General features: G+C 36.3%; 1 protein-coding gene across 1 annotated transcript in view; it reads right to left on the bottom strand.

Annotated features, from left to right (window-relative positions):
* LOC135289330 (coiled-coil domain-containing protein 171-like) overlaps positions 1-20,030 on the bottom strand; it is a 35,777-nt gene extending 15,747 nt beyond the window's left edge. The window contains exons 1-10 of the mRNA XM_064402827.1: positions 19,936-20,030; positions 18,499-18,562; positions 14,548-14,686; positions 13,225-13,306; positions 10,373-10,554; positions 8,031-8,123; positions 4,959-5,126; positions 3,196-3,384; positions 1,508-2,012; positions 670-786 (exon numbers count right to left, since the gene is read on the bottom strand). Of these exons, the coding sequence (XP_064258897.1) occupies positions 670-786; positions 1,508-2,012; positions 3,196-3,384; positions 4,959-5,126; positions 8,031-8,123; positions 10,373-10,554; positions 13,225-13,306; positions 14,548-14,631 (1,420 nt within the window). The 5' untranslated portion in view covers positions 14,632-14,686; positions 18,499-18,562; positions 19,936-20,030. The remainder of the gene's footprint in view (positions 1-669; positions 787-1,507; positions 2,013-3,195; positions 3,385-4,958; positions 5,127-8,030; positions 8,124-10,372; positions 10,555-13,224; positions 13,307-14,547; positions 14,687-18,498; positions 18,563-19,935) is intronic.
* Positions 20,031-21,074: the final 1,044 nt, after the last annotated feature.

Raw genomic sequence — 21,074 nt, 5'->3', positions numbered from 1 at the left:
CTATTTCCCTTTATTCACATAAATTATCTCTCTTCTAATATCCTTTTTTTCTGTGACAAAAATGTGGGGACTCTAAACTAGAGGTTAATAAAGAGCCAGGGATGGCAGCAATGCAGATGAACCAAGGGAGCCTGTATCAGCTCTCACTGTAAATAAACTCCAGAGACACTCTCCAGCCTTCTGCTGCCTTGGCTCTATATACTGAAAGGATAAAATAAAATAAAATAAAATAAAATAAAATAAAATAAAATAAAATAAAATAAAATAAAATAAAATAATAAAAATAAAAAAATTAAAAAATAAAAATAATAAAAAAAATTAAAAAATTTAAAAAAAGATAAAATAAAAAAAAAATCAGCTGTTAAAGAAAATTAATCTGTTCCAACAGTACAGAGATGTGATCATTTAGAGAATGTAGAAGAGGGTTGTTATTTTACCCTGCAATAAAATCACTCCTTCAGGGAAACAGCCCCACTAAAATTTGTATTGACTAGCTCAGGACATAACCTCTAGTCAAAGGTGTCTATCATAAATATTCAGAAATATCTCTTCAGAGCTATGATCCAGAATAGTTTAGATAAAATCATAAAATGGAAATGATATAACGACCCTGACTTATTTATTTTTTAAATATATATTTCTGCTACAACAATATGCAGTTAAAATTACCTTGTTTGCTGAGAACATGTTCCAGTTCTGAGATGGAACTGATTATTGCAGTATAAAGGTTAGAGCTACTCAACCAGTGAAGTGCTTCATCACAGTCAACTCCTTCCTCTTCAAAACCTGTGAACCAGAATTGCAGCTAGCAGGATAAGTAAATCACTAAGATATGGCACACTGCTATCTTCAGCTCTTTCAGAAATTAACCAAAAATAAGCATATAAATAACAAATTAGTCAGGAGAATTTAAGGGCTTTTAAGCATGCTTCCAGAATTACTAAAAAAAAAAAAAAAGTAGATGAATCTTCTCATTTCCAAAACATTTTTGATACTGTTTATCCTTGTAGAGGGAAGTATAAACTGCTCCGGCAACAGAAAGGGGCAAGTAGACATCATCTCCAAAGAAAATTTAAAAATCCTATGCTAATATTTTGCCTGAATTAGAAAGCAATTTTGTGGGTTTTAGTAGGAAATAAGTATTAAAAATTATTTAAAAAGAGGAAGTACCTTTTCCAAAAAACAAAAAAAAATAAAAAGACAGTTAATCATTTAGAAACACAAATCACAAATATCAAGGATATCAGATAGTGTTGAGTTGAGTTCATGTGCATAATTGCAATTTTACTTGCAACGCTTAACATAAGAATAGGCATTTGCTATTAGAGTGAAATACATTCATAAAGAAACATAAAAAAATAAATCTATTTATGGATTTAATCCATAAATAACATTTGTCAGAATGTCATTAAATATATATTTATGCCCCAGCAATAACAATAATATTGGTCTTTGTTATTCCCTAAGCATGTAATTTGACATGACACTTTAAGAACATTTCACTTACGCGGCAGATGATGCCTGCCTCTGGATTCTCCCACACAAACTTGAATTCCATTGCTTCCTCTGGAGCCATCTGTCCAGACGAAAAAGGTACAAGAATATCTGCCCAGAGCCCTCAGCCTGTTAGCAGCCAGAACTGCAATCACAGCCCTTCGGAACACGTAAACCAGGCTCTTGGCTCTTCTCTGCCTCAGCCTGCCTTCATCTTGGTTGCTTTCCACCATAGTAGGGAGACCACAAAGGAGCCTGATTATCTTCTGGTTCAATAATTGGTGCTGGTTCACCTGCTCCTGGAGAATTTCTCTTTGGCAAGACATAGCGCTCAGTCGGCCGTAGAGGGGACACAGGGCCCCTGACAGCAGCGCACAGGCTGCCAGCAGGGATGAGCGTGCCTTGAAAGCGTCTAATAATGTATTTTTCATGGAATTGTTTTCCTGGGCCAGTTGCTCGCAGATTTGTTCAAGGCCATACAGTTTCCCCCTGTTTTTGTGGGCCGTTTCTTCACATTCCTGCAACAGAAACAGACCAAACAAACATGGAAGAAATATTAACTAGATGGTTTTTACCTAGACAAGAGCAAAACCAAAATTCTTAGTTTTGCTATTCTAATGATGCATTAAAGGAGTGAAAATTGTTAGTAATAATGGTGATGAAAGTACCTCTTTTGGTAAGCAATTACAGAATCAGATATATGAAACCAACGCAATGGTAGGAGAGAAATTTACATGATCATCAACTGCAGATGGACTCCTGATTTCTGACAACAATCCCCCAACACTGTGACAGCTCACAGAAGGTCCAACACCACTTGTCTGCCCACAATACAATTTTAGGAGTTGATGTAACAGTAGTAATAACATCTTCCAATTTCAGAGAGAACACTGCCCTACCGAGCAGAAAGCCAGTGTAAGCAAAAGGAACTCTGGAACATGAAACTAGACAGATTAAATTTTTCAGCATCCAAAGACTTTCAGTCCTGAAATTGCATCAAATACAGCATCATTCTGCAAAGTAATTTGCAGTAACTCACAAATAACAAGGGACATCTATTTCCTTTGTTCACAACGCTTTTAATTGAAACAGGTGTGAAGGAATGTGATGATAAAGACAGTAAATGGTAGCTGTGGAATAACAGGGAACATTTTTAATTGCAAATAACCCATCTAACAAGCAGTGACAGTTTTACACTTTAAAACCACTTCTCACTGTAGTATCAGTAAAGTAGAGTCGCTTAACACTGTTGAAATCTACCACTGTTCTTAGGGTCAGTACATATGTAATTAAATTTATCCACAAGTAACACCACATTATTGTTACTCCATACAATCTCTGCAAATGATGATGCTCAAAAAGTGGCTGCTGCCCTCAGTAATTCTTGAAAAATGAAAATTTGATCTGACATCCTTAACATTCTCAGAAAAAAATACTACCAACTGTAGATGAAATCAGGCTTCTCAGCTGGGGCTGTAGACCAAATTCTCTTCAACAAATACTTCATCAAAGTAATGTATTTCTTATTTTAAGTGATGCTAATATTATCACAGTGATGGGCTAGTTTGTTGTCTGTATTTTTTTTACTTTAAAAATATACTTTAATTCCAAATGACCTTAAACTGCTAAAGGGCTTAAACTACTGAAATAATTCATTAAATGTTACAAGGGGAAAAAAATTAGAAGTTCACAGCACCATACCTGTGCTCTGGCTTGAATTTCTGCAAGGCGATTTGAGTACTGCTCTTCAAGATATTGCTTTTCTTTCTGCCAGAAATGTTCCTGTGCTTTTAACTGTTCAGACATTTTCTTAAAAGCATCCTCCTGGTTCTGCTGAAGGTCGTTCATGGTGTCAGTCTTGTGCTTGCAAATATATTCTAGATGAGCTATCTGTGTGACAAGCATTTAAGAAGAAATTATTATTTACTTTTTCACTTTAAGTTAAGGACAGACTATTCCAGCATAAAATGTAAACTGTGATTTCTTCAATATTTTCATTAAAAATAAATAAAACTCTATCATAGCAGATTGATTACTTTGTTCTCAAAACAAAACTGAAATATATTTTGGGACAAAATATTTAATTTGGTTTTGGTTCTGCCATCTTTATACCTCCTTGCCGATATTTGTAACCTTCTTTGTAGGAAATCTGAGCCAGATACTTAAAACATTTTTTAAACAATTGTTTTAAATTTTATTATATTAGTAAATTTAGTAAATTTTAGTAAATCAGTAATTCAAGTATATCCTTTAGAAGTTTGTGATTATTGCAAACAATAATTAAAAAAAGGCATTTAATTTTTTGTTTTGTTTGGGGTTTTTTACAACACAGTCTAAAATCCCAGAATAAGATGCTTAGTGCATGAGGAAGGCCCTGGAGACCTCACAATCAGTCTCAATAACAATGCTTAATTAAAAAGCAGACACAATAAGACACAAGCCCTACAAACACTGCCAACAATATTCACCCCCTTCCCTTCCCTTCCCTTCCCTTCCCTTCCCTTCCCTTCCCTTCCCTTCCCTTCCCTTCCCTTCCCTTCCCTTCCCTTCCCTTCCCTTCCCTTCCCTTCCCTTCCCTTCCCTTCCCTTCCCTTCCCTTCCCTTCCCTTCCCTTCCCTTCCCTTCCCTTCCCTTCCCTTCCCTTCCCTTCCCTTCCCTTCCCTTCCCTTCCCTTCCCTTCCCTTCCCTTCCCTTCCCTTCCCTTCCCTTCCCTTCCCTTCCCTTCCCTTCCCTTCCCTTCCCTTCCCTCACCTACTTCAAAAGAGAAATAAACCAGAACACAAAGTGAAACCCTAAAGAGTGGCTTAGCCACTCTTAGCTTAGTCTCTGAAGCCAGCTGACTTATTTTAAAAGGTTTGGTTTTTTCCTAAAAACACAAGGTTTTCTGGGAAGAAAGGCCATGTAAGCTCACTTGCATTAATACCACTCAGAAAAGTACAGCCCCTCCTTCACACAAATACTGACATGTTTGATAATAGGTATTTCTATTGTGTTCCTGAATAAAAATGTCCTAATCCAAAAGTCACAATTAAACAAAAAAAACCACAATGGCATTCTTTCAAATAGTACATCTGAATCATAAACACATAATTAAAAGGTGGTATTCCTGGAGTAAGCCTATGGATTATGGTCAAATAAAGACTTGCTTTATGACTGTAAATTAGTACATTCTGTGAATTTCTTTATCAGTAAGATGAATTTACTATATTTTAAGTAGGTCCCTGTGGCTAGTATCAGATATCCCTTTCAGAATGTCCGGCACAGAAGGTGGAGCTGAGGCACTTGATGCACACTCCACTCACATCTAAAGGCCCACAGCATCAAACTGAGCAGTGGACAAGCCATAATTCAGTTACTGTCCAAATCCTTTTGCAGGGATGAATATCACTCCTTTTTAATGAGACTGCAGTGTGAACAAATGTCACTGAGCTCAGCAGGGGCAGCTGGTGCCTGGGGACACTCACCCTCTCGTTAGCCTTGTGGAAGTTCAAGATCAGGGCTTCAACATTCTCATGCAAGAGTGCACAAAACTCTGTCCAAGGTAACTCTTCCAGGGGGACATTTGTCTGTTTGGCAAGCACGTGGGCATTTGCCATGCTGTGGTACAAGTTCAGGAGGATGGACAGCTCCCTCTGGAACACAAAGGAAAATTAATTGCTGTAGCTGGGCAATGTTAAAATCAAAAGCCTTGCATCATATGTGTAGTAGCAGTGCTGCATGCAGCTGAAAACAAGCCCTCAAAGTTCATTCTCACAGCTTTACAAAATTCCTCAGTTCATTTCTAATCATTGCAGCCATACTATTGCATAATATTACAGCAGAGTAAGAAAACAGATTTAACAAAATTTATCTAATTAGACACAGTATATAAAGTATTTGAGTAAATCCCAGTCCTGGGGGCTGGGGCCACAACCATGACCTGGCACAGATAAAAATATCCATGCTCTTAGTGGATGCAATTCATTCACCCATGTTAATACTCTGAGGTGCATCCAAACTGTGCCCCAACACCTGCACAGCACACAGAAAACTGTCCAGTTGGCTTGGTAGCACAACACACTCTAAATTATTTTAAAAATTTGTTTGCATGGGTTATATATGATTAAATAGCTGGCCAAAATAGGCCTACAACTTATCAAACTCCACAATCCATGCCTCATTTATTGACAGTGATTTTAATCAGTGGTATAATAAATTGATTCAGGCTATAAATAAATTTTAGCAACAACAGCATGCAGTAGAAATTCAATTCCTCATACTTTTAGTACATACAAATGACTTAGAAACTTTGATTAAGGTAATAGAAAGCTGTTTCTCAAATGCCATGAGGACAAAGTATATAAACCACTGTATCAGCACAGTCAGAAATGAATATAATGTTATCAGACTGGGGTAGAAAGTACATATTCAGGGAGCATAAAAGTGGCATAAAATATGAAAAAAATACTGTATAGGTCAGGAAAGCAGGAAGGGAAAATGAAGGTAACAGAACACACTGACATTTTTACACAATTTAAGCATGGGTATAGCAAAGACCAACAGCAAAATATTAGAAGTTATCTGTACTTAGTTTCTGCTACAGTCTTCTGCTTTTTCATCTTGGGAAGCAAAATCAAAGCTTTCTCAATGGAGTAAACAGGATCACATACAGGCACTCCTGCTTCCCAAACAAATACAAACAGCTTTGGGAAAAATGCAAAGCCATCCAAGGCAAGAAATACCTGATCTCATAAGGAAACCACTAATACAACTCTTCCAAAAATGACTATTTTTATCACCTGCTCAGGACAGTCCTGTGGTTTGAAATCCTTTGAGTAAAACAATTAAAACAACCAGCTCTATGAATGCAACAGTGAGACAATCCTTTTTTTAAAACTTTTACTAACATAACATTAATTTTGAGTATGCCATTAAATACTGTTTCCATTACCAGAAGTCTTGATTGTGAATGGAATCAAATTCTTGTCATGTATAACATATATTTTACTAAGGAATACAAATAAAAAGGAAATCTCCTACCACAGCAACAGCTAGCAAGCACTTTAGGTTTCTATAGTAGAATATTTTCAGCTTGTAATTCTGTTTCGTAGTTATAAATAGCAATCATTAATGCCTATAGTTAGGGCAGACAGTTGCTTTTCTCTCTATGTATTCCTTTTGTGCCTGATGAAATGACTTTTTCAGGCTAACTAGGCCAGCACATGTCTTTTAGTACATTAATGCTTGCATGGAAGAAGCTGCTATCCTCCCAGAAAGGAAAAAGAAGATCCTGATTTTATTTGTCTGTTCTGTTCTGTTCTGCTTTTTGCAGGTGTATATATTCTACTAATTCCATATGGAATTAGAAAGCATTGAACACATGTAAAAATGTATTAATACATAGGGTTTCAAAGCATAAAGAAATAGATATGCTGACCAAAAGCACATTTTATTGTCTTTTCGTGGTGTTTGGATTTTCCTGTTTTCAATTATTTATGTTACTGAAGTTTTCCAGGAGAATTCTCTTCATTCAGTAGACTCATAAAAGGGTAGGATTAACAGAAAAAGCTACACTTGCACTCAGAACAAAGCTCATGTGGAATTTGTTCATGTACATAAACAAAGAAGAAAACCTTCCTAGTTCTTCACCCATAAAAGATAAATCTCTAACTTCCAGGCATGTTACCCTTCCAGTTCCTTTGCATGTTATAAAAGTAGAGAAGGAATCAAAAAACTGAATCATCTCTACTTATTTAATCATCACCTCAGAAATCTATGTGCCTGTACTTAGAGAAGGTCATAAGAAAACTGACTGAACAAGTGGCAATGCTTGTTAGTGTTCTTCAGAAAACAAGAAAAAAAAAGATGATATTCCTTTTTATTTTCTCATATAGTATTTCAAAAGTCCAGTATGAAGGCTTGGTTAGTCAGTATGAGATCACTCAGCAATTATCTTACAGGTTTTTCACACTTGTTTTTTTAAAATAAACCCTAATTGCTTAAATGGATCAAACCCTCTGTGATACAGTTTAATAACACAAGAATTTAATATTCAAGTATACATATTACAGTTTTTCATGTAGTCAAACATCTCTGGGAACTACAGATATAATAGCTTTGAAGCTGAAATGTAGTCATCTAAAATTTGGAACTGAAGTCTCAGGATGCATTAATATCTCACACCTAGAGAAGCTGGGTGTATGCACTGTACCTCCGAAATTACCAAGTGCCCGTCCCAAAGATATACGACAGAATATTTTAGCACTTTAACTATTGTGAACTATTTCCTTTCCCCTCACTGTTTCAATGCTACTTTGAATTCTCAAACATAAGAATGTGTCATTTTTTTTTAATATTTATTCTATTAACTTGATACTCCCCTGAAAAAAGGAGATATTTCTCTATTACCATTTACACTTTTGACACTCATTGCAAAAAATCCACTCAATGTTTTCACTGGAGCAAGGAAGTCTTAGCATTTTTCAGAGATTGTACCTTTGCATGTTCATCTTCTGTTTCATGGTAAACTTCTACCAAATATTTAACTAAAAGTTTACCTGCGTGATTTCTGTAGTGTATTTACAGTCTATATGTGCTAGTCTTGCTGCTTCAGCATTTTCCTCCATTTCATTTATTTTCACTGTATCTGCCTAAAAGTACATTTTGGAAATATTTAAGTCCAGAAAGATGATAACATCATACAAAGACAACTTTATTTGTTCAGTTTATTAGATCTCCTAAACCTGTGGTATCTGAATTACTTGCACTTTGAAACTGTGAAAACTCATATAATAAATAAATAAAAGGAAACAATTACATATCCAAAGTATCAAAATAACATTTTTGTTTAGTTAAAGAAATTGACATAGGATTATGTTCTTGCTCATTTTTTATACACACAGATACCTATCTCCATATAAAGTACTGGGCATGGAATTTCAATTGAAAAAATGCTTTTAGCAAAAGCACTAACTATAGAGGTGATATAATAGAAATTCATATGCAATTTTAACTACACTCTTTCCTATCAAAAACATCTTCTCACTTTGACTGATGATTGATTTGAAAAGAACAATACACCCCAAAATGACTCCTGCCTTCAAGTAATGCAACAAACATCAAGAAAAAGACATTAATATTAAAAGTCATTTAAGACACTTAAGATTACACAGATACAAGGGAAGTCATTAATTTTGGACAGGTAAAGCGAAGTAGCAAGTATGTGAGACTGAATCCTGAATCCAAGCACTTCAGTTAGGGAAACATTAACTGAAAAATAATAAATAAATCAAAGATGTAAACATACGAGTTGTTGGCAATACATTCAAACTCTGTATAAGCTCCCACATTCACAAAAGGAAAATAATTGAGAAATAGATCTGTGGAAGGCCTATTAAAGAGAAGTCACAGCACAGAGCTTACCAAAACCTACTCCACAACAGCATCAGCCAAAAGGCTTAAGCTTTGCCTCCTCCCACAAGATCTATCTGCTTAACATGCTTAAATAAAAAAAAATTTAAAATTACAAATCCTGCACAAATACTCCCTCTATACCTCTGTATTGCTAAGAGTACTTTCCCAGTGACATAAACCTCTTCCCATCTGCAGTTCAAACACCAGTCTCAGGTCAGGCTCGCAGCATCCACCTGTGAATCCACCTTTCCTGAGAACTGATGCTCCACATTTTGTTAATCAAACACAAGGCACTCATAGCCTAACTCAGAAGTTTCACCCCTTAAAAATGAAACTGCTGGTTTACAGGCCTGTAAATACACAACACAAAAGACTGCAATGCATTCAAAGTAATAATTTATAAACCCAGATATTTCTGATGTTTATCTGACAAGTTTAAATTAATTAAGCTTTCAAGCAACAATTAATGCAGTCAAGTGCAGATGTAACACTTTTTTATTTCCCGGGATTTTACAACTAAACATAACATAACTATAGGTTGATGGGCAGGGAAACAGCTACAAAAGCAGAGTGAAAAAATTTAACATTTTAACTACTGAAGGGAGGTTAGGGTTTGGCACCTATCAGTGAATAACATTTTCATTTCAGAGAGTTTTGAAAGTTCTGAAAGACTTCTGAAACCCTACAGATCAGACCTGTTTAATGAGCTCGATATATTCATGGCAATCTTAGTCAACTCATGTTAATTACATTTCCTACAATTTTGTAGCTTTAATACATTGACCAACAAAGCCCCTACAGCCACTGGCAGAGAACACTGCCAGGGAACTGACAGAGAACACAATGTCCTGAGCCATACACTGCTCCTTTTGTCCTTTTTCAAGGACAAACATCACTTGACAGAAAACAACATACGTTTTCAACACTGGTATTTTGCTGCAGCATTAAACTCTCTGAAGGTAGTTCTACAAAACACTGTACACAACAGAAGGCAATACCCTTCCAGAGCCTCCTCAAACTAACTCAGCCCCTTACTGTTAGCCAGAACTCAGAGCTTACCCTGCTGCACCTGGCAACGTAAAAAGAAAACTCTGTCTAAAAGTAGGCTTCTTCACAGCCTATATCCTGCCCTATCTTTACAAGAATCAGCTTTGAATGAAAACTGGCTTGTGTTTCTGCTTGTTTTGAGAAGGACCTTAGGTCCTGTCCACAAGCTCCTCTGTTTGTCACTAGCACTGTGTACTGATAACTTGGCTTACGTGTTCACCATGACAAACAGCCAGGTTCCATCAAAGCCCAAACCAGCAGTACACACTAAGTGTAACTCCATAAAGCTGTAATCTTCAGAACTATTCTGCAGCATTTACCTATCTGGGGGAGATTTTTCCCCCTTGAACCACGAAAACTCCAACCCACCACACACTTTGCACTAAAAAATCTTTCAGCTAGCATCTCATGGAACTTTCCATCTATTAATACATAATACCTTACAAGCCATTTCTGTTTCAGTTTTTTCTTTAACAAGGAATTCCATTCTAGCAAGGTGTTCTCTTAGGGTGTTATCCCTCTCCACAGCAAATCTTTGTTGCTCCTCTTCCCACTGCCGCTGAGCACTTTGAACCATCTTCTCAGTCTCTGCTGCTTTCTCCTGGTATTTGTCATTGAGTACTGATGTTTACCAAAAAAAAAAAAAAAAAAAAAAAAGACAAATAGACAAATAGCACTGCAAATAAATGTATAATAAACATAAGTTCTTCTGTGTATTGCGATATCCTGTGAAACACTGGAACAGTAACACTTCCAGTTTCACTACAGAGAAACAATCACATTTTGTGCTCCTGTGGCATCTTTCACACAAGGACATAGAAATGCTTTGGAGATTTCTACAGATTAAAGCTCTTCTCCCTTTGGAAAGGAATAAAAATTCAACCCTTTCAAGTGAGGCCTCTATAGCATGGGGAGCTTAATTACATTTTTCTGCAACACTTGGTTAGCTTATTCCCAAATATCTATGAGATACTTCAGTCTGTATCAATTAATTTTAAGTTCAGTTTAAGTAACAGCAAAATCAGACACCTGTCACATGAAAATGACTCCAGGAAAACCTAAGGCAGGTTGGGCTAATGAGCAAAGGCTTGGCTTTTCTGGGGAAATTTGCTGTTGCTCAAGAGATTTAAATCTTCAACCCAGCAACTGCCCCAAGATAAGGAAACACTGCATATACTTCTTTGTGAAAGCTTAAATGCTAAGGAAGAGTTATTTTCCTAAAAGCAGTTTTACTAGGGACTTTGCTTCATTTCAGTCAAAAATATTTTGTATTAGCTTTTGAGGTTACTGAGTACTACTAGCCATATTGCTGTTTATGTGATCACCATTTTCTAATAGATTTTTACTTCAAATTCATCCCATTCTTCTGAAATTTCTTCCTAGCTGGAGAAGGGTGAAAAAACCAGAAGAGACATGTTGGGAAAACACAGAGAATTAGTGGACACAATGATGGGGAAGACCTGTCAAATGTCAGGAAGTCAAGCCTCAAGAAGAACAGCAGAACAAGAGTTTGGAGAAAATACTAAAGACAGGACACAAGTGAGGTGCTCTGTCCAAGAAGTTAAGTTGGGATTGTGTCAAAAGCACCACATGAGGTGAGCAAGGCTCCAAGAGACCAGGAAAAAAGAAGTGGTAAGTTAAAAAGTGGAAAGGAGATGAGAAGCAACATTACAACTATTTGGCTTCTTTGACATTTGTCACAATAAAAACAAAAACAGGAATAAACCCAACAAAAAACCAAACGAAACAAAAATGAAAACAAAACCCAAAACAAACAAAAACCCGAACCAAACAAAAATAGTTTGAGACATTTAAAACAACCATAAGATTTTTCTAATTTATATGTTCTCCAAACTAATGAAAGTGTATATTTCTTATTATCTTTAAAAAAAAATTATTAGGCCATATAAGTGCACTGGCAAGTTTCAAAGTCTCCTTGCATCCTACTAAGGTTACAAACTCCAGAAATACTCCAGTCTTTTCAATGAACACCAAAGTTTCACAAGTACCTCTCCCATACCAAATTTTAAGAGTATTATACTTACTTAGGTAGGAAAACATGCATCTCCCTGGATTTTAAGAAATCTCTCTGTTTGAGAAAGACTAAGAAAGTTTGAGTTTCTGAATGCAAAACAAGTAGGGGAAAAAATGTGTAGGTAAAACCCTTCCTTTCTGCAGACTACTGTCATAACGCACGTTATCTGTATGAAAACAAAAACCAAAGATGACACAAAGAGACCAGATATGTGTGGCCGCAGATCTCTTCACAGAGAACAGCAGGCACAACTTCCCAAGGATTTTCCTAGGGAAGGCAGTGAGAGCCTCAGAGAAGAAAACAATTCTTATCTCTATTCACTGCTCCTGCTTTTGCACATGTGGAATGTGTTATGGAAATTGTTTACCTGAAGTGATTTGGTTATTGGACACCAGTGAAGGTTGTTTTGATTTCTTTGCCAGTTGGGTCAAAGTTGTGTCCTGCCTGTCTCAGACAGCCACGGGTTTTTCTTTAGTATTTTTTTAGTATAGTGTCATTTTAGTATGTAATTTAGTATAGTATTAGTGTAATATAATATAGTTTTGATAAAGCAATTGTTCAGCATTCTGAATAATAAAGTCAGAGCGCATTACTCCCCGCCAGGGGGTCACCTTTCAACGATAGATATGAGTAATGAAAAGCTAGAAATATTTGACAAGATTAAATAAAAAAGCAGTACTATGAGAACTCCTGGGGGGGAAAAAGGTTTTTAGAAAGAGTGTAAACAAATAAACAGGATTCCTTTTTTTTTTTTTTTTTTTTCACTGAAATGGAAAAGGAAGAACTGCTGGCACAGTTGCAGCTGTGGATGTCCAAAAGCCCCTTTCAGGGCAGCCCATCTAGCCAAAACTGATTAAGAACACAACCCAACACATAGTGGTAAGCAGGAAATGGAGAGGGACACCTTAACTACAATTCTGTACACACTGAGGGAAGGCATAAAGGTATTGATAGGCTTAGCAGGTTATATTTAATTCATACGAGACAGCAAGGGTTTTGTAAACTCTTATGAGCTTACAGAAGCAGATGACTAAGACATGGGAAAATAAGAGACTTTCAAAAAAGGCTGTAACTGTAAAGCCTTGTGCAATCTCTGACTGTTTTACTGACAGGGACTGACGTAGCCTCTGATCTATGATTTCTCTTTTATTTTTTTTAATTACCTTGCAGTTCCAAAATTTTGTTTTTTATATCACACAGCTCATCCTCTGTAGAATACATCTATATTTGAGCCTCTTTTCTAGCAAATGACATACCACTCTCCAGATGTTGACGAAGAACTTCTCCTCTCTCCAGTTCCAATCTTAATTTTATTATTTCTTTTTCATAGCAAGATATCTAGAAAATAAATATTTTAGAAATTGCATTCACAGCTGCCATCTTATCCCCTCTGAATTTGAAATACAGTCTTGAAACTGCACATTGTAGATACTTTTTTTTTATGCAAACAGATCCTGTTCCTAAATCATTTTCATGTACCTTAAACATACTTCTCTGTTTTTCCAAACATACTCTGCCTTAAGAAAATAAAAGCTGCAATTATATTCCACAGACAATTTTCTGGTAATTATATTTAACAACTAGAAAAGCAGTTTTGTTGGGATACTAGATTATCAGACACCTAGTAACTCACTATGTAACACAAACTTCAGTCCAATGATGTTCAGCAGTCATCATAGCAGTTAATAGCTGAATGCTATTAAACACAACAGACAGACACAGAAAAGATTTCAAAAAGGGTTCTTGTCTGGTCTAAGAAAGGTAGTCTAGTCACTGCTGCCAAAAACTGGACCCAGGAAACCACGTTCAAGCCATTTGAACTCAAGAAGGTGGAAAGTAAAACATGCATTTCTTCAGAACATCCACAAAGCAGCAGCAACCTTATCAACAGGAGCTCCATTCATGGGAAATAATTTAACCCCCATTACAAGGGCTTTCCCTGATGCTCTTGTGGCAAACTAGTACCTAAATGAAGTAGCAGTGAGAAAATACTTCATTAAAATTTTCTTTAGTTTGAATTTTATTACTGCTGTAAGCAACGATCCTGCTCCTAGCAGTTTGTTAGGGGCAGCTGGTGTGGGTGCTCATTCATCTGTTTTCTACTAAATACAGCCAATAATCCAAGTGTGTTGTTCCTTATCTATTTATTTAAAGATTCCTGCTTCTTGCACAGTGGCTTGCCCTTGTCATGTTCCCTTTGCTCCATCAGTGGTGGGGTGATTCTGTAAAATGGATCCCTGGAATTACTGGGATTAAAACACTCAAACAAACAAACCAAATCTTACATTGAGAATTCCAAAGCTGGGGGTGCAAAATATACTTCTGCCTGACTTTAGTGTTGTGTAGTGCTCAAGTTTCTTACACACACCTTCAACTATTAGCAATGACACTAAAAGTGATATCAGTTCCTATGGACAGGCATAAGATGTCTGTACAGTGCTACTTTGTTATTTTCCAACTACTGAATGCGATTTTGATTCACCTGATGAAAAGATTATTTCAAGGAAATAAATTAAACTTAAGGAAACAAATTCCATGTATTCCAGGGGTAAAATAAAGCAAACAAACAAAGTCCTTACTTCTTGATTGTGTTGATTATTTCGTTCCAAAGTTTTGCTCTTGAGCTTTTGGAGTTTCCTTCTCAGATGTTCAACAGGGTCCATTTCTATTTGATTTGTATCCTGAGGCAAGTGGAACTCTTCTATACAATTATCTGTGCTGAAAAATGTGTTTTGAAAGAACATGAGCATTCCATAGAAGTTTTAATGCTTCTTTACTTCAATTACCCAATCATGGGTTCAGAGTTTTAAATATTCACATAAGCAAAATTACTTTGTGCATTTTACTATTGCTCTTTGAAGAAAGGATTTTATAGAATTGTTTATTTTGCAAGATATGAGAGATGTGGCAGCAGGAACTTAAAAGAGAGATTCATTTTGGATTAACAAAGTTGATTTAATCATAACACATATATTATTATTTTTCAGTGTCTTCATTTTCAATAATGAACTTCCATCATTTTTGATAATTAACCTCCAGGAGGCTTAAAACAACTGGCAAGCTCTTTGTGTCCACAGAAGGTCTCATTTTTTAACATGAGTTGCCATCTCAAAACCACCTCTGTCATGAAATAAATGCAGAGATGTGGAAAAAAGCCTCTGTTTTACACACTTTGTCTTCAGAGGTATAAATTCAAATTACAGACATGCAAATGATCACAAACACAATGTAAGTTAAAGTTTAGTCCTCCAAACTACCCTGTTTTATCATAATTTCCACTACTATTTCAGTTAAAATAAAATGTATTTGGCAATTAGCAGAATCAGCCCTTGAGCACCACAAACAATAAAAGTGAGTCAATACCAAGTTTCTACATATAAAATGAAAAATTTATACAAAGAATAGACAAATTCATATATATGTGCACACACATAAATATGTATATATGCATATACATATATATACATATGTGTATAAATATGTATACTAAAATACATATTTATTAACTAGTTAAATAATTTTCAGTGAAATTATTATAACTTAACACTTCAAACTAGAAAATTTTTAAGTTATTTCAGTATTTGAAAATCAATGTTTCCCTTATTTGATATATGTTGGTTTTCACATTATTTCAAGTATGTAATACTGCAATAATTATTTTCTCCACACAAAAGTGCAAGAGTTTATGGGCAATAAATGTGAAATACACTGATAAAAGAAAGATTATTAAATTAAACACTAAATTGGTATCATATAATGCTGAAATGTAAATACTAAAATACCATACCTTTGTCTACATAAAGTATTTTTTACAGCAATGACACCATACTGGCATTTATTAATAGATCTTTCTTAATAAAAAGTGACCACTTTACCCCTAGATTTGTGTAGGCCAAATCACATTTTTCACAACCAAAAAGTTACCTGCTGACATATGTTTTCTCTAGTTTTTTTTTTGACTGGTCAAAGATACACAAATGCTATCAACAAGGGGATCAGTAACTTAGATTAAGTCTTGCCTTTAAAGACATTACTACTGTTAAAGGATAAAATTTCACTTTTTTAGTTGCAGACCATAAACACTTTATAATTTAATAAATAGTAAGTATAGTCCCATTTAAAAAGAAGACAGATGTCATCTGTCAGATCAGAACATCGGAAATTGTTCCACAAGGTGCCATGTTCTTAACACATTTTATGTATTTAATAAATGTAGGAGATAAGAATCATTAAAATCTGCCTGCACTGCAAGAAAACCACAAGCTCATTGTTAGTTTTCAGTAATTACTACAGAGCCATACCCAAAATAAGCAACATGACTCAAAGAGCAAGAGATCAGCAACAATTAAAATCACTATTTTTAGTGCAACTCAGCTCCTGCAGTAAGAAGATTTGGAAATAAGTATAACCTGAACAGCCAGAGTATCTCTAAGCTGAATAAAATCTTGTTTGTGACATCATGTACTAGGTTTGAGAGACCCTTTTTTCACCATTTCTGGGGAAAACACAGAAGAAATAAAGGCAAGTAATTTCATTCAGAGATGATGAATGAAGTATCAGTCTCAGCTGCAAATATCTAAAAGCCAGACAGCACCAAGGAGGAAAAGCAAAACCCAAACTGAAAACTGGGGAAGACCTGGTCGAAGAAACAAGAGCTATGGAAAGGGTAACCATTTAATTGGTCTGTAGGCAGCAGGGGAGTCATTTGGCTTCTTTAAACCTGGTGAGATTTAATATAATTTTCATGGAGACTACACAGAATGGAAGCAAGAGAATAACCACTTTTTGTAAAAACCTTTAAGGCTTTAATTAAATTACATTTGTTTCTATGGCAATCTGAGTTAAAGAAATCTGTTTCTTACAGCTCTCTTGTGAAATATCCACCAGCAAAAAATCATAATGCGAAGACACATTAAAATTTACTCAGAGGATAAACTAACTATGAAATTAACTATTCTGCTTAACTGAATTGGGGTGGGGGGAATAAAAAACCAAAACCATACTAAGCACAAATTATGACAACACAAGCATTAGCAAATTAAGGATGCTATGGAAATGAAAAATATGTATGACAGCAGTAAAACAGAGAGCATAATATTAAGTATTGGCAAAAAAAAGCATTAGACACTTTTTGAAACAACATTTTATGCACAGTTTCTGAACTCACAAGGAAATTGGTGGAAACTTCAAGATATATATCAGAAAATCCTATTTTTTTTCCCTCAGTATAGAATAAAAAAAACCCTAACCCAACAAAACCAAACCAAACCAGACCAAACCAAACAAAAAAATAACTCAAAAAAACCCCCCAAACCCAAAAACAAATCAAACCAAAAAACCACCAAAACCAAAAAGCAACAACAACAAAAAACCAAACAAAAAACCAAACAAAAAACCAAACAAAAAACCCAAACCATCCAGTGACAGAACTGCTACATTATTACTATGTTAACCACTTTCATTTTGGTTGTCTACTTGAACATTTTCAAATAAAATAGAAAGTAGCCTTAAGAATTTTTGTTTCTGTGATACTTTCTTTAATTGTCACAGCATGGCCAGCAAAAGCAGTACTTTCTGAAAGCTTCCTACCACTTGTAGGAGATTTTTCCTTCCATTTTCATGTAACAACTAGAAGTGCTACAACTATAAAGCTCTCAGAAGATTCAAAGACAAAACCACACAAAGTCCCTGGAAAGTTTCAAAGTATGCAAGATTTTCAGTCTAACAAAATTCAGAGAATGTTTTCGACTTCCATTTTCATATATTACTAGCTGATCAACTCTTGGTTTTGAACTAAAATATGTTTTTTACCAACTACAGCTTTCATCTAAGACACCATTTCTAGCAGGACTTTAAGAATCTTCAAGAAAGCATATGAGCAGATGAAATACCTCTTGAGTTCTGTATTGCAGAAGGTATTTTGTAGCTCCAAACCTAAATTCTCAGTGTTCACTTCACAAGTCCACTGGTTACAGTCAGCATTGACCATTGCAGAACAGCAGCTTTTCACTAGCTTCAGTTCCACAGCTGGCAGAAAATGCAGAGTAGTTTTGCAACAGAGAGAAATGTTCTTTCACTTACTACATAGCAGTGTCATTTTGCTAAACTTCTGCAGGTGAGGGAGCAGACTGCAATCTGATTTTCTAACCAAAGTCTGTATTTGTGGAATTTTGCTGTTCCCATACAACTGGCAGTTTTGTACAGACTAAAGAGAGACAAACAGTTTGTGCCAAAGATCAAACTCTTATCAATTTGTAAAACACAGGGGTCATGGTAAGACTTCAAGCCAATCTCTGCCACCTCAATTTGTGTGAAAAACCCTCCTGTGCCTCCTGGGCAGTGCTCCTACATGCTGGCAGAAACTGTCTCTGCCTCCTGACCACTCTATGACAGCTTGCATGTGTGACACCATATCTGGTTCTTCCTCAGCCTGGATTGTATGGTTTCAGGCATCTAGGAAATAAATAAGCCAGAAAAGCAGGAATTAAACTGCTAGACTTAAAAATCCAGAACTGAACCTCACCATTTACCTTCTCTGGAATTGACGTTGTCTGAACTCATTGCATCCTATATGCAGTTTTTTAAGTCTATAAACTGTGGAGAATTAAGAACACAGTTAACCATATATACTTTTACTTGATAAGCTTCAAAGATTAGTCTCTTCTATATCATAAAACCATCATGGCCTCTAGCAGAGACATGCTTTACTTTATTTGTCAACCTACTAAAATATTGATTTTTTTAACCACTCATGCTACCACATGAACAATTACAACAACTGCAATTTGACGTCAGCTTTAGAAAATAGAATTGTACTGCTAGTCCTCTAAGCCTGACTATTGTAGAGAAATAAATATATATCTATAAATAGAACAGAATATCCACTGTCAGAGTTTTCAGAGCATCAATTAAAAAATGTTATGTTTGTGTAGATTGAGCTACATTCTCCTAAGAAGATTGCAAAATCTGCTTCTCTTCAAAACAATTCTACACACCTCTAAGGGAGATAAATGAAGGTACTATGATTTTTAAAGTATATTAAATATCCAAGGTTGCCCATCTAGGAGAATACTTGCTATGTTAAAGGCTGCTAAGTCTCTCAAAAATTTCACAGAATTTTTGCATTAAGATGTAGCCCTGAGAACTAAGAAATTAGTTTTACATAATACCATTCTTTGCAACTGTCACCAAAATCTCATCATGAACACAAATAAAAATAAAATCTTTAAAAAATTGTAGTTTCATAAGAGAATGAAAATGTTTTCTGTCACATCCACATCACTCTGAAGTTTTAAAATTCTTTAAATTACTCTGAACTCATACAGAAGAAAAGAAAAAACCACAAAATCTGAAGAGTGTCACCTGAGAATGCTAAAGATTTTGAATATGCAATATCCCTCTGTTAAAATACATGTTAATGGCTTACTAGCACATAAGGTGATAAATTCAAAAAGCATGTGATTTCACTTAGGAAAAAAAAAAATTCCACTGCTATGCACTGGCTTGTGGTAACTCCATAGTTAACAATACAAAACAGCTGAGGAGTTTTTGCTTGGGGAATTATGTTTGATGTGTCACTGAAAAGCTGTGTCAGTTTCTTCTTGCAAACTTCTGAATATATGCTGGATACTTCAGAATAGGCCACTGATTTAGGTGTGAGGAATAAATGCTCCTCAGTGGGGGTGGGGAGATCCTGGCACAGGGTGCCCGGAGCAGCTGTGGCTGCCCCATCCCTGGGGGTGTCCAAGATCAGGCTGGACAGGGCTTGGAGCAGCACCCTGGGAGAGTGGAATGTGTCCCTGCCCACGGCAGAGCATGGAACAGGATGACATTTGAAGGTCCCACGACATTTGAAGGTGATAGAGACCACTCAAGAATAAACCCACCCGTGATCTGAAGGGGCGCTGACTCAAACAGTCAAAGCCAGGAGTGAGGGACAAATCCACAGCGAAGCTGCAGAGACTCACCCGACGGTCTGGAGCGGAATTCTGGAGCTGTCCCGATGGCGCTCGTCCTCCAGCATGACAAGCTGGGACTGCTGCAGGAATTCCAGTGCTGGGACCAAGGGGGAACCCTGAACAGGATTCCACGGCTGCCTGGATACGGATGGTGAGGTCACAGTTCACAGAACCCAGCGCTGGGCTCTGCTGGGGCTTCCCCATCCCCTCCCGCCTCCCAGATGTGTTTAAAGGCTTAAGAGCTCCCGAGGGTCAAATACAGCTGCAGAAAATCAAAAGCACACATGGGCACCAAAGCCACACGCTGAGATGTGCGTGTCCTCACCAGATTATGGAGAGGAAAAAACAGCCAGAAAGATTTGAACATCTGTGGACAGAATTCAAAGCAGGGGAGCACCACAGGAGCACATCTGCCTCGATGAGGAGGGAGTGAGGGTTAGGGAAAGGTTCTTGTGAAACTTCTCAAGCCCAGAGATTTGGAGCCCCAGGTGTGAGCATGTGTGTCAAACAACAACTGAATAAAACCCACCTTAGCGTACCCTGTAAAAGCACTTTCTCCTCCTCTGAGCACTGCTGTACTTTCTGTAGCTCTGTTTTTAAAGTTCCTGCTAAATTCTCTCTGCATACTTAGCGTGCAGATGATTTAGCTCTTTGCTAGCACCAGCCACGGTATCCTGAGCTTCTTTCAGGTTTTGCCTTACGGCACACATCCATCAGGATACCAGGGATATGTCCTTCAAGACTGCAGGTTTTAATTGCAAGAGATAGAAGCTCCACAACATTCCACACTCTCTAGGATAAGTCTCAAAACTTCATTTCTCATTTGTGACCTGATCTCTGTAAATGGCTTTCAGATATGGTTATGCTAATTCTGTCTCATGTAGTTATTTTAAATATATTGTGCCAAACTAAATAAGGGGGAATGAAGAGTGTGTTGTTGTTGTTTTATTTTTTTCTAATTATTTCCAAGGGAATTTAGTGCACAAGGTTGGGATTTTAAAACAAGCAAAATATTAAATGTAGAGAGTAAGACAACAAACCCACTCCATGGACAAATCACAGAAAAGTGAAGTTTAAGTTTGGATATTTGAAATAAAGATTGAGTTATAAAATGCAGACGTTCTCACAGTTGTTTTCTATTTCCTTTT

Source organism: Passer domesticus, chromosome Z (genome assembly GCF_036417665.1).
Source record: "Passer domesticus isolate bPasDom1 chromosome Z, bPasDom1.hap1, whole genome shotgun sequence".
Taxonomy (NCBI): domain Eukaryota; kingdom Metazoa; phylum Chordata; class Aves; order Passeriformes; family Passeridae; genus Passer; species Passer domesticus.
Note: the sequence above shows the minus strand (reverse complement) of the source record. Positions and strands in the feature narration are given on the sequence as shown.